This window comes from Pithys albifrons, chromosome 1 (assembly GCF_047495875.1).
Source record: "Pithys albifrons albifrons isolate INPA30051 chromosome 1, PitAlb_v1, whole genome shotgun sequence".
In the NCBI taxonomy this organism is placed as follows: domain Eukaryota; kingdom Metazoa; phylum Chordata; class Aves; order Passeriformes; family Thamnophilidae; genus Pithys; species Pithys albifrons.
The window spans coordinates 112,943,796-112,956,999 of record NC_092458.1 but is presented as its reverse complement, the minus strand read 5'-3'; the positions used below and the strand labels follow the sequence as shown (position 1 = coordinate 112,956,999).

Below are 13,204 nucleotides of genomic sequence, written 5' to 3'. Positions count from 1 at the left end.
AGCTTTGAGTTGTAGTGCCCTGATAGGAACACTAATGAAGATGCAGCTTGACCTAAGCTGGCCAGAGAGAGGAGGTTGACTCAGCTCAATGCTTCTTTCAGTTCTAGGTAATTTCTAGTTGGCTTTTTATTTAGTTTTATGGTAAGTTGCTGTCTTGAAAATTATCTTTCAGTTGCTTATGTTCAGAGTGCCTCTTAGAGCAGCATTGTCAGAAATGAATATTGCTGTAGATTTGTTGTCTTTCTCAGGGTGGTTTAATGGGCTACAGTTTTAGCCTTATTACTCTTGATATCTGGGTCAGACACAGTGGGAGAGCAACATTTGCAAAGGGATGATAAAAGAAACCAGCAAGAATCAAATCTGTCCCAAACTCCACCCTTCCCCTCCAAGCTCTTACGTAGAGGTTTTGCTGCACAGAAGTCGTGGTTGGTGCCTCTCCCAACATTGCTTGTCTTGTGTCACTTTGAAGTCCTGTCCAAAGAGTTTGGTGGGATGCTATTGATACCCACGGTTCAGAGGGAAATCTGAGAGCTATGCAAGGGGAGGGAAGCATGCGTGTTGTAGTCTTGACTTCTTTCTACTGTCAGTCTGTACTCCCAGATAGGATTTCTGGAGCGTGGAGTGAAGAAAGGGAGCCAGCATGTAGAAGTGCCCTGGGAATGTGTGAATTCCAGTAGCAGGGCTGCAGCAGGGGCAGGGTTGGTCCTGAAGCCCCGTCAGGCTTTCATTCTTTTTGAAAGAATGAAGAGAGAAATGAGGTCCCCGGCACAATTTACCGGAGCTCTATTTCCCAAAATAATCTTGGCATGTAGCAAAATTTGTCTTGAAATACCTTCCATTTTCTTTAATTGATGGATGAACCTTGTGTCCTTCAGTTGTTACTCAGACATTCCTGCTGGGCATTCACCTCTGGGCATGATGAGATCATGTGATAAGCACAGTTTGAATGGTCTAACAGTTTGAGAACTATTTGGAATTAAATGTACAATACAGAAGAGGTTTTGTGGGTGTGTTAATCTGGTTTTGTTTGCTGATGTCTACTGTGATGCCAGCTGAGACTGACTCGGGGAGCCAGAGGTAAATGGCAAAGTTGTGGAGCAGCTATAAAAGCACAGCTCAGATAACACACCCTTCTCTTGCATCCTGTGGCACAGGCAGCTGCCAAACTTTTTCTTCAGAAAAAGAAGTTGGTGCCAGATTTTCCCTAATGGGCATGGTGAAAGACAGAACTGCTGAGGGAGATAGTTGTTTCTAGGGAGAATGAGAAGCTCCCCAAAACTGGAGGGAAGATAGTAGCAGGGAAGGTGCACTAAAAAGAGGGCCATGCAGCTTTCTAATCCACTGTAAAACCTGGGAAGCGCCACTCTGCTAAATCCTGAGTTATAGGGAGAGTGAGGGGTGGTAAGTAAGTTATGACTGTGTTTGTCACTGATAGGAAAACTTAAGGAGTCAATTACACTGATTTGTGGGGTTCTTGAAGTGTAATAGAAACACAACTTATCTGTAACTGCTGGGCAGAAATATAATAAGGCAGTATAATTTTGAAAAATAAAAGGTATTCCAGTCTCCTTACTTTGAAGTCTCAGATTTAGACAGAGTTTTCAGCTTGCATCATGGGGGTTGAATTGGGGAAGTGATCAATACAGAAGCAGCATTTTCAGCAGTAGGAAGCCCTTAAAGGGTTTTACATGAAGCTTTTAGTCCTAGGAGGAATTTCTTTCTCAGTTGTTTTTATTGATTCTCCTTTGATAGGGGATGGTGAGGCTTGCTAGGATTGGAAATCCTTCACTCCAGTTTGATTGTCTCTGAATTGAGTGATTTTTCAAAGAAGTATTTTTAGCATGCATGCACATTGTGCACTGTGATCTATCTGAGTGGCAGGGGCATGTAAGATTTTCATATGTGTACTGGGGACTTCAGTCATGAAACTTCAGTGTTTCCTGCCACAATAGGCTTGGAATGTGGCATTGCTCTGAAATGTTTTTCCATGAACATCTGTGGAAAATGTCTTCCTCAGATTCTTTCCATTCAAGGCAGAACTTGCTGGCTGCAAGCAGAGACCTCCTCTCTTCTTTCTCCATTTGCTGTTGCAGAGGGACGTATTTGTTCCATTTGGTTAATGATCTGAAATGTTAATGTAAAGGCATTTGTTTGAAACTTCCTGAAATAAAAAAATGAAATGGGGATTTTGTCCACTGAATTATATAAGCTGAATGTTGGGACAGGGGTGTGGTGAGGAGGAGCCCACTAGGTCATTAGTTTCTAAATACTCAAATCAATGGCAGATTGTTCTCTGCTGAATATATTTTAAGACCAGAGAGGATCTTGTGAATCTTCTAGTATGACCTCATGAATAACATGGATCATTAGACCAATTTGGTAAAACTAATGCCTTCTGTATGTCCAGTAGCTGTAAGCAAAATAAGCTTATTTGAGGGGTGGGGAACCTGTCCCACATGAAGAATTTAATTTCATTCAGTGCTTATTTTTTATTTTCCCTGTCTAGAGAGAGGTTCTGCCATCTCTTTTTAAAAACTTTGCTCAGCAATGTGAAGGACAAGAGCAGCTGCCAGTGTTTGTCTTGAAATTTTCTCTTAATTTCATTGTGCTGTTTCTACTCCAGTGTGTCCTTTCTCCTCCTGAGCTGTTGGTTAATGCATGTGTATGTGGCCTTTTGATTTTAGCCTGGAACACACACCTATCTTCTGTTCCTTGCTGTTGTTCTGATGCCAGTGTATCAAGACAGCTTCCTGTAAGACTTGTGATCCCACCCACCCACACTGAAATCTCACTTGTCTTCTGGTCATCTGAAGGTGTTGCTCCAGTGGCAATACCCTGTGAAGGCTGAGCAGTGGATGGGACAGGCTGTTGCCTTTGTGCTCTTCTTCGCCTTCAGCCTGAACTGAGCTTGCCAGCAAAGGTGGGAATCCAGTAGCTGAGACCTTGTTTGACATCAGAGTGCTTCCCTGATGCAGGTCTGTGCAGGTATCTCTTTCAAACGTCTCCATCAGCCTGCAGCGGCTTTTGAATGCTGAGAAACCTGGTCTCTGTGAAATCCACCTGGTTTATCCTGGCATCATAAACTCCTCCTTGGCATTTGTTCTTTGATTTTCAAACCCTTTCACCATGAACTGGGCAACCAAGGTTAGTGTTTAGAATGTCTGTGCTCACTGCACACTCACAGGGACTTCCACAGAAGTGACTGACTTTTCTTTCCCCAGGGGGAAGCAGGGACTAGGAAGCTTTTAATCTAATGTTGAGAAGCATGTTATGAGAGAGAAGCATTTGGAGCTTGGCTGTGCTCTGAGCTGTCTTCCCTCTGTGCCATTCACCAGCGGGCAGAAAGTTCTGGAGAGGCAAAAAATAAAAGAGAACATTAAGGGAAGCATCTCAGTGAAATCTTCAACTCTGGATTACATCTGCGTGTGAGCTCATTGCCCAGCAATGTATTATCGTTCACTTTGGAAGAAGCTGAGATAAACCAAGAGCTGCCGAAATACGAGCTGAGTATTGATGTTGAACTTGCAATTAAAATGAAATGATGCCCTGCAATGACCCCAAAAGATACTCAATTTCAAGAAAGGCCAGTAGAAGGATTCTTAAAGGAAAGAAACCTTAATCATGGAAATGAATGAAAAGCAGTGCAGCAGCAATTCTGGCAAGAAAGGCTGGTATTTTCCAGCCACTGTTAATGGGCAGGAACGTGCTTTGTCATTGTGTGCCTTTGTGCCTGTGTGCATTAATTTGTAGCTGAAAGTGGAAACCACAGACTTAACTACTGAGGGCTTCTTCCAGTAACAGCTGTTATGAGGCTTGGGGTAAAGCTCGTTAGGGAAGAGCTTCATGAAGAGGAAGGGAAAGGGCAGGGGTCTGGAACAGTGTAGGTGAAGAAACTCATTATCTGGAAAAAGGCAGGTCATTCTCAGTTGAAGAGTGAATGATTTGGTGCCAGGGCAGATATGAGTAATATTTTGGAGGATGGACAGTTTGTGGGTTGCATCATTTTTTTTCCCCCTGTTGTGGTCTGTGGTGCTGTTTGATTGCAAGTAGGGAAGCTGCATGCAGGGATTGTGGCCTCTCTGCTCAGTAATGGACTGGGCACAGGCTTCTTGGGTGAAATGGGCTGCTCTGGGTGTCTGTTGTCATGAGGTTACTTGACCTTTCTGTGCTCTGCTTTATTTGTCTGGAAAATAAAGGTAGGTCATGTCTATGGAGAGACTACACCTTCTTTTGCAGAGAAGTCCAGGCTAAAATGATATCAAAAAGGCCAAAATGTCACCTAGGACCTAGATAATTAGGATCTCTTCTGTTATAAATCTAGATCTTAACTGGCTTTTGGTTATTCTCCCTTCTTTTCCCCTTTTTCTTTCAGACTTAAGGTGTTTGGGTTACTGAGCAGGGAGGGAAGGCAGGGAGAATGGGGTGACATCAGATAAATAGGGCTCAGAATGGTTTTTTTCCTCCACTTAGTAAATCCTTAAATTGAGTAAATTAACTTGATCAACTTGAATTCCTCCTTTCCACCTTGCAGCCTGTTCAGTGTGAATCTGAGCACAAAGTAATAAATCAATTTTGGGGCAACTTATAAACACTTTTTCCTTTCATTTTTATATGTGAAAGAATTAGCAAAACACTTCGGAGCCAAAAACTGTATCACTTACAGGACTTAGACCTTAGATCTTGGACTTCCTTCGTGGGTGACATGAAACCAACAGTTTAAACATTGAGATCTGCCATAAGAAGGGTCATTCAGAAGAAATTGTACCAAACAAGTTCTGATCCTGCAGCCTGGTTTCCCTTTGAGCTCTTCTAGATTTGTACTAGCACACTTCTAACCTCAATTTCTTCACTTTCTGTTTAAAGTTTTAGAATGTTTTTCAAGCATTCAGAAGTCAAGAAAAGCTCTGAAAACTGCTTATTCCTATCTCAACAGCAAATGCTTTTTCAATATAAAATTGTTATTACTTTAATAAAGAAGAAAACTACTTTTAAGGGTTGTATCTAAGATTACATATGGTGTTACTTACAGTTAGGAACAGGGATTTTGGCTTACTTTAAATCAGAAGTCTCAGCAGAATATGGCAATTTATGATGTGTAGCTCTTAGAACTGGGAATGGGGGTTTGTTTTGTAAATCTGTGCTCTTTAGTTTCCAAATTGTCTGAGGGCATGACACTTCTAATCTGAAGTTATTAAAATCCAGTTATTTCTCAGCTTTCAAACTCATGAGCAGCTTTCCTGCATTTAACTTTGCTTTGTTCTTGATGAGCTTTACAGGTCATGCTTGATCTGTCAGCCCTGCCACTGAAACTAAACTCTGGTTTGTTTATTCTCCCTGGTGACCAGTAGGTGCCAATAACAGTATTTCAAACTGTTAAATACAGGTGGCAAGGTGACCAAAGCCACATCATCTGTTATCTGCAGAGTTCTGTTTTTCCCAGTGTTAATGTAGCATGAACTCAGATGTCATTGAAGGAGAGAGTTCATGTCATCTCCCCAACCCTTCCTGTGACACTGTAAGAGCTTGAAGGGGGCAATGCTGAGACCCTGATAGTCAGCGTCATCCATGTCTACTGGGAGTCACCTGTTTTACCACATGCCTTTGTCTGTAACCTTGGCTTTGAGATTTTTGGATGTGTTTTGGGATGCTTTTAGGTTGGTTTGGGTTTTGTTTGTTTCTTTGGGTTTTTTTATTGGAAGGCACAAACTTGCTTCTTGGATTCCAGATCCAAGGCCTCTTAAATACTGCAGTGTGATGGTAACAGGGAATGATAACACAAATGACCCCAAGAGAATCCACACCAAAAGTTTTGTGGCACATCTTAGATCTCTTGGGAGGTTATTGGGAAACTTGACAAATGTATCTGGAAGCATCATGTTTTCTCTGCTGCTCTTTTTTTGCCCAGGTACTTTTCTTGAGTCAGTAGAAAAGCAGAAGTCTAGTAAAATACAGTGATGGTTTTTCTTGTAACATACTAACAAACTCTGGTTTGCTGTTGCTTTGTTTGAGATTGGTGCAGCTCATTCCTGCTTCTCACATCCTGGTGTCAAAAAGGTTCAGCTTAACCTGGAGTAAACTGTTTCATCTGGGGACATAAATTGGGTTTGTAATAATCAGGTTAAAAGCACCGGTCAGTTGATGGGTAGTTGTTTTGATTTGGGGTTTTTTTTTTGTTGGTTTTAGTTTGGGTATTTTTAGAGTAAAACTGAACAAAACCAAGATCAGAAGCCTTCTGTAGGGCAGGGTGGCATGCAGATGACTTTAATGAGGGATTAGACCCACGTCATCAGCTTCCATGAATTCTTCCCAAGAGGTGTAGTGATTACAGCTCTGACTCTAGTATACCTTATGGTGGAGGGGAAGGTGATTAAATGGTCATCTGGTCCAGCTCAGGGCTATCAAATCTCTGTTGAAAACAGCCACCTGCCTTTTCAGTTTTTATAGGGGGGAGTAAATCTGTGAAGATGCTTTAATCTGTCCCTTCATGCCTGAGGGCAGCCTGAGGTCCAGGTCATGGGTCATGTGGGCTGAAAGCCTGAGAGACATCCAAAGAAGACATATCCCCCGAGGAACTTGCCACCACACAGTTATCAAGACTGAACTAAGAAGCTTTCACTGTAATTAACCTTGCTTACATTTCAAAAGGTAAAAAATTGTTTGCCCTCTTCAGCTGGAGAGGGAAGAGCACAACCCCTGACACATCCCTGACTCTTTGTTGATAGCTGGTTCTAACACAGGACAAAGATCTCTCCCTCGAGGTACAGATGGGAATTTGCAGGATATGTACCCTGCTAGGGAAATGGCCAAAGGGAAAGAACTGTTTGTGTCTTACCTAGGGGAAGGAGGATCATGAAGTGACAGTGCAGCTGCTGCCTCCCAGCCTTACTGCCCAGGAAGCTTTGGCTCTTGTGTGGGAGGCAGAGCAGAGATGTGCTTGGTGACCCAGAACTGAGGGGTGTGTAGGGAGTGCTGCATTTCCGTGATCCATGGCCTGTCCTGGCTGAGTGACCAGCCAAGCTTAGCTTTTACCCTCGTGACATCTGGTGGCCAGGAGCGCTCCGACTCCGCTCTGCATTAGTGGCTTGTTGGCAAGCCAAGGTTTGAAGGCAGTGTCTGTTGAATGCAGTGGATGCCTGGACTTCCAGCCTAGAAATGAGGCTTGAAAAATCCTGTTTGTCTGTACCTCCTCTGTCCTTCCTTCTTTAACTTGCCAGGGCAGGGGTGAGATAGGCCATGCTTAGCTGACAAGTTTGGAATCATGCAGTTCTTCACTTTTGCTCAGCCCCTCTCAGTATCTGGCCAGGACAGAGCCTGTTTGCTGGAGCAGAGCATGTCCTGTATCGGTGACATGTCACCTCAGTCACTGCAGGGGCTTAGGACAGACCCTGAGCTATGGACAGTATCAGGGTTATTATGGTGCTGCCCTGCCTTTGATCAGTGCAGCACAGAGAATGTGCTGGGAATGCAGGGACTTTCCTGGCAGATTTTGACAGTCTCTTTGTTTCTTTTGCTTTGACAGTTCACACACAGCTTGAGACTTTTCTGCTTATAGTTGGCTGGAGTGCCCTGGTCCACGCTGCCTTTAATCCCCTTGGGCCTTGAACTTCTGTCTTCACAACTCCAGAGAAAAGGATGGAAAATGTCTTGTTTTATCTGAAGACAAATAATCAGATAGGCTGCAAGGGGAATATAATTTGGCATGTGTATGTGTAAATGTCAGGAAATAAATTGAATTCAGACAGAAAGAATTTGGATAGAAGCTGAGGAAGGAATAGATTAATTGCTGTTCATTTTCCCAGAAAAGGATCCCATCATGCTGAGCTTAAGTTGGGGCTGCAGCCTGTTTGTGGAGTCTCTACCTAAATAGCTGAATTTAGTGTTCTGGATCCCTTATTTCCTTTAATATATTCTAGCATAAGCATATAGGAATCTTGACTGATAGTCCACATGTGACCTCTATTGAATGTCTCCACCCTTTTATCCTCATTTCTTGGGACAACTTGCAATGTTGGTTTTTAGCAGAGAGGTCGTCTAGTATCAAAATCATGACAAAGCTCACAGATTATATGTCTACATACTGCAAAAGTACAACCAGTTCTGGGGCAGAGAAGAGAGCTGTAAGAAACTTAGGGTATAACAAAGAGCAGCACATTGTGCCTGGTAGAAACTGTGTGTGTGGAGGGGTAGGGAGTTGAATTTTGAAAGCCAGAGGTGTAGTTATTGCACTGATTGGAATTAATTTCTTAGCGTGCTGTATAATCTTTACTGACCAAAACAAGCCAGGCTCTTGTGGCCTAGAATAGTTTGACCAAAAATTACAGCTCTGGCTTCATGATACATCCAAGTTTCTTTCCAGAACCTCAGTTTGGAAATTATGTGATAAGTGCATACAGTGTGGTGAGCTATCAGTGCAGCTTTCCACATAAACCTCCTGAGAAGGCAAGGGACAATTGAGTTGTCTTGGATGGTTTCCTTAAATCTTCTCCATCAAAGGCATCATTTGCCACTGATCTTCAGTGGATTTGAAATTTACTGTACTAACACAGTAGCATGTAGGATTGGAGGAGAGCAGATCAACAGCTTTTCTTTCCTCCCAAACTGCACTTCTGTTGTTGTTACTGTCCCAGAGGTGGCTGAGCCAGGTAACTATAGCAGCTAATGGAGTCCAGGGAGGGTAAAAAGGGTTCCTTCTTACTCTGAGTCCCAGGTTTCTTCTTCGGTTCCCTGGCCCTTTCCCTCAAAGTCATCCTGCAGGTCACCAGGGATGAGACCAGCTTTCCTACTCATCTCTTTCACCTTGTTTAATAGAAAAATCACAGAGGGTATTTTGATACATTCTTCAGTTTCTGCCCTGTGAAACAGAGTACTAACAATGTTTGCATATCTGGGGAGCTGTGATTCTTTTTGCTATTGCAATAGAGATGTAACTGTTGTCAAAATTTGGGGAAGTTTTGGGTTTTAATTTATGTACCTCAGAAGTCAAACACCACCATGTTGTCATGGTGTCTGGGAATTTCATAACAGCCTAATGGTTTTCATTGATATCATCACCACTTTGCAACTGAAGGAGCTACTGCCCCCTTGGGCTTTGAGACATCTACAGAAGAAGCTATGTGTGGCTGAGCCTGAAGGAAAACCCACAGAAAAGTGTTATCAGATGTGCTCCTTGTGTTGTCTTTGTTTCAGTTCCACAGCAGAACCATCTGTATTGTTAAATTTGCTTTACCTGGAATTCCTATTGACAGCCTCGCCAAAAAGGTGCATTCTGGATTGGCCTGAAGACCTGAACTCTGGTGCTCTTAAAGGAGTCTCTAGTGAAAGACCAGCTCCTTTTGTGCAGGACTTGGGCAGAAGCTTGTGTTGGGCAGCAGGTCTAAAGGTTTGGGGTACTTTGTCTTAGTGCAGGATTTAATGGCTAAAAATGGATAACACTTTTCCAATAAATTTAAATGATTGCTTACCCCTTCTTCAGAGCTGTCTCTCCACAAACTAGGAGAGAGTACTTCAAAGGAAGGTGTTGGACACTGAGAAAAGCCTGTCATGAATAATTGTGGTTACTCTTTTCTAGGTCCTGCGTTTAATGTCTCTGTGCATTCTGACAGCCCGACAATCTACCAGGGAGAAGTGGCAGATTTGCTGTGCATTGTCACAATGGAAGGAATGGCACTTGAACCAGGTATTTCTGCAAAATTGTTTTACTTGTAACTCATTTGCCTTCACCAGACTGAATAATATCAGCAGTTATAACCCTGTGTCCTTTGAGTGAGGCTGTAGAACTAGATAAGTACAGGAGAGTGTGTTTGCTCTACACAGCTCAATTTTAAAACAAGGGCTTTTTTGTTTCCCCTACTGAGGGAAGAGGGGGAAAAGTGTTCTGTTAAATCCCTCTCTGCCGTCTGTACCAACTGAGCCCACTGCAGGCAATCTCTGCCTACAACCAGATTGGCCATGAAAACTATTCCTGTTCCCTTTAATTGGAGAGGGGGTCCATTGGCAGAACCATTTAGGAGAAAATGGTCACCTGTAAGCAAATTTTAGTCACCTGGCTTCACACTTCAGAGTGAATTTAAGGCTTAAGGTAAATCTAAAAATCATAATAATTGATAATGGCAGCCTAGATGCCATAAATGAGTGTTCACTGCCTTCAGAGTTGAGCATCCTTTTTATTGGGGAAGAAAGAAATACAGTACCTAGTTCCCATGAAAAAGATAGCAGACATTTTAGAAAGACATTTTTATGAAAAGCTGAAAAGTTCAGAGAATGGCTCAAAACCTAGCAGCTTGCCAAGCATTGTCTGAACTGCTTGTTGTCAAAGAGCTGTGAGAGCAACTCTGGTTCTTGTTGCCAGAATTTGGGTTTGGAGTGAGTTTAGGCTTTTTTAAGTCATTAGATAGATATATATATGTGTGTATATTTTTTATATATATATGTGTGTGTGTGTGTGTATGTGTGTATATATATGTATGTGTATATATATGTGTGTATATATATGTGCATCTATTTAAAATAAATCTACAAATATGTATGTAAATATATGTGTATATACCTAAATTTAAAGATATCACGATTCATGAAAAACTAAAGTCTACTCATGAGCCACTACAAAAGAGGTGCTGTGCAGAAAAAATTACTTACAATGTAGTAGCTGATGAGATGAAATACCAGGCTTAGTGAAGTCCTATCACTTTAGAATTCCAAGATGTCTCCTCTGCATTAAATCTGAGTGTGGCAGGGAAGCAATTTGCTGGATTACAGTTATGTGCTGCCTGTGAAAAAATGATAGAAGTCTGCAGATTGTATTATTGAAATGCCTGGTAGGGAGGAAAAGCTGAGTAAACTTTATTGCTGTCAAAAGAGTCATAGCTTGGGATATTGGACACAGAAAGCAGCGATGTGTGCCTATACATACACCTCAGTCTGTTGTGTGGTTTCTGCTCAGCAGGAAACCTCCAAGTTGAGTGTGCCCACGCTCTTACAGGTACCCAAGGCAGCTGCCTGCCTTTCCAAAGCAATAATTGCTGTCAGAAAGCAGCTGCTGCTTCTGCTGGTGTCTGACAGCTTAAATAATTTGTTGGGGATTGCCATGTGAAAGACGCCTCAGCATCCCTGCCTCGCTTAAAACTTGAACACACCTGGACATGAGTAAGAACTTCTTTACTCTGTGGGTGACCTCACACTAGAACAGGTCGCTTGGAGATGTTGTGGAGTCTCCCTCTCTGGAGATATTCAGAAGCTGTCTGGACACAATCCTGTGCAGTGTGTTCTAGGGGACCCTGCTCGAGCAGGGAGGTTGGACCAGATGACCTCCAGTGGTCCCTTTCCAGCCTTAACCACTCTGTGAAAAGAGGCCACTTAGTAACAGCAGGTCTCTCCTGTCAGTGCTTTGCTGCACTTGGGTTTGTGATGGTTTTGTTGTGTGTTTGGTAGCTTGAGACTGGGAGGAGCACTGACAGTATAAGGATATCAAAGGGATTGAAGTAAAAAGGTGTTGTCTTCAAGGAGCTGCTCGTTAGCATAGTTAAGTTTTAATTTGGCAACTTCATAAGGATTTGTGGTTGTCTGTTGAATTGAAAGTTGAAAATGATGCTGTTTCCAGCAGTCATGAGCAACCAGAGGAGAGTTTTAAATGTCAGCACTGTAATCTGTTCCACAGCTGGGTAGTGTCATATTGGACATGGCAGATCTCTGCCTCTGTGTTTGTGGTTTTTTCTTCCTTTTGTGTTTGTTTCTTTTGTATTTTATTTTTCTTTTACAGACTGTAATGAGGCAGATGAGGCACAGGCAACAAATACACCTAGAATGGAGTAAAGTGTGGCATTGTGGCAGGTTTTGGGGGAACTTTTCAGTCCATTCTCTGAGCTTGTAGTTGCTGGATAAGCAGGATTTGGGGCCTACTCAGTCCTGTGTGAAGAAATACAGTCTGTGCCCTTCATATAGGCCTGAGAAGCTGGTCCATTTTTAGTCCTTGCTGATGCTCTGGATGAGTCTGGCAGAAGAGCTGCAGGGAACAGCTGGAATTTATGCAACAGCTGCAGGATGTCCAGACTTTCCTTGTCAGTTTGCCTTCCTGGCCTTGGGAGATGGAGGGGACGAGAGCAGTGGGCTAATGGAGCAGGTTAGGTGAAGGGCCTTAAGGGCAATGGTAGTAAACAGATTTAGTTCCTCACTAGTGACTTTATTCCCCTGTATCCCATCTCTGATTTGTCTCTATACTGAGTCAGTACTACAATTTAATTCACAGCTGGAATGGAGAACTTGTTTTTTAAGTTAGTGCCAAACATTAGACAGACTGTGGAAGTAACAGGGCTGTCTCATCCCATTGGGAAAAAGAGGCATGCTGTTAGGGAAAGCCTACACCTCATAATCAGATAAACATGGCAAGGGCTGCCAGCATCTTCTGGAAGAAAACAGATGACTGCAGTACAAACATGGTCTTTCCATTTGGGAACGTGATGAGCAAGTAGAGCAGAGCAAATGCATTTGACACTCTTCTGAGGGGCATGATGGCTTTCAAAGGCCATCTGCTCTTCTGGTGTCAGACCTGCTGCAAGGCTGTGTTTTGGGTTCTCTTGTGAGCAAAGAAGAACCAGATTGTTTCATAGGATGTCCTGTTAAACGTGCTTCCAAACCTCTTTGAACACATTTGGTATGCCAGACAGCTCTGCTCTTGTACACACAGTTACTCAACTGTGCAAGCATGCATGTGGGTTAGTGTGTATGCTTCCTGTAATAAGTTGAGGTGTCACCTCTTCTCTCTCTGTATGTGGAATTGGAAAACTGAAATACTTCCGAGGAGCTGAGGAAAAGTTAAATGACCAGTTATCTTTGTCGGTGCCATTTGTTGCAGTTAGATGGATCCATTTTTTTCTAGAGGCATCACTTATGGATTGAACCCTTGTCTGGTGGAGGCAACTCACAATACTTTCAGTGTCTGTTTGTGTGTACTCACCCTGTGGGAAATTTTCAATAGGGGAGAAAAGATTTTGGCGCGACTGCTACATGCTTTAATTTCCTCTGCTTCTTTGAGACCCTGCTGAAATGGAGTGTGTATTACTAAGCTCAGTACATGGCAGCAACTGCTCCATCTAAAGAAGTGCTCCTTTGGCTTGGGAGCAGTGGTTGGTGTTTTGAATTGATATGAGGGGAGCATGTGTGTGTCAGGGGAGAATAGTAGTTCCTCTGTGCCCTGAAGATATAAAAGCAG

At 42.8% G+C, this 13,204-nt stretch overlaps 1 protein-coding gene across 2 annotated transcripts in view; it reads left to right on the top strand.

The window, feature by feature from the left end:
- Positions 1-13,204, top strand: part of PTGFRN (prostaglandin F2 receptor inhibitor) — a 68,944-nt gene that overhangs the window by 47,262 nt on the left and 8,478 nt on the right. For both annotated transcript variants that reach the window (XM_071563826.1, XM_071563835.1), the window contains one exon: positions 9,569-9,676. In XM_071563826.1, coding sequence (XP_071419927.1) covers positions 9,569-9,676 — 108 coding nt within the window. The remainder of the gene's footprint in view (positions 1-9,568; positions 9,677-13,204) is intronic.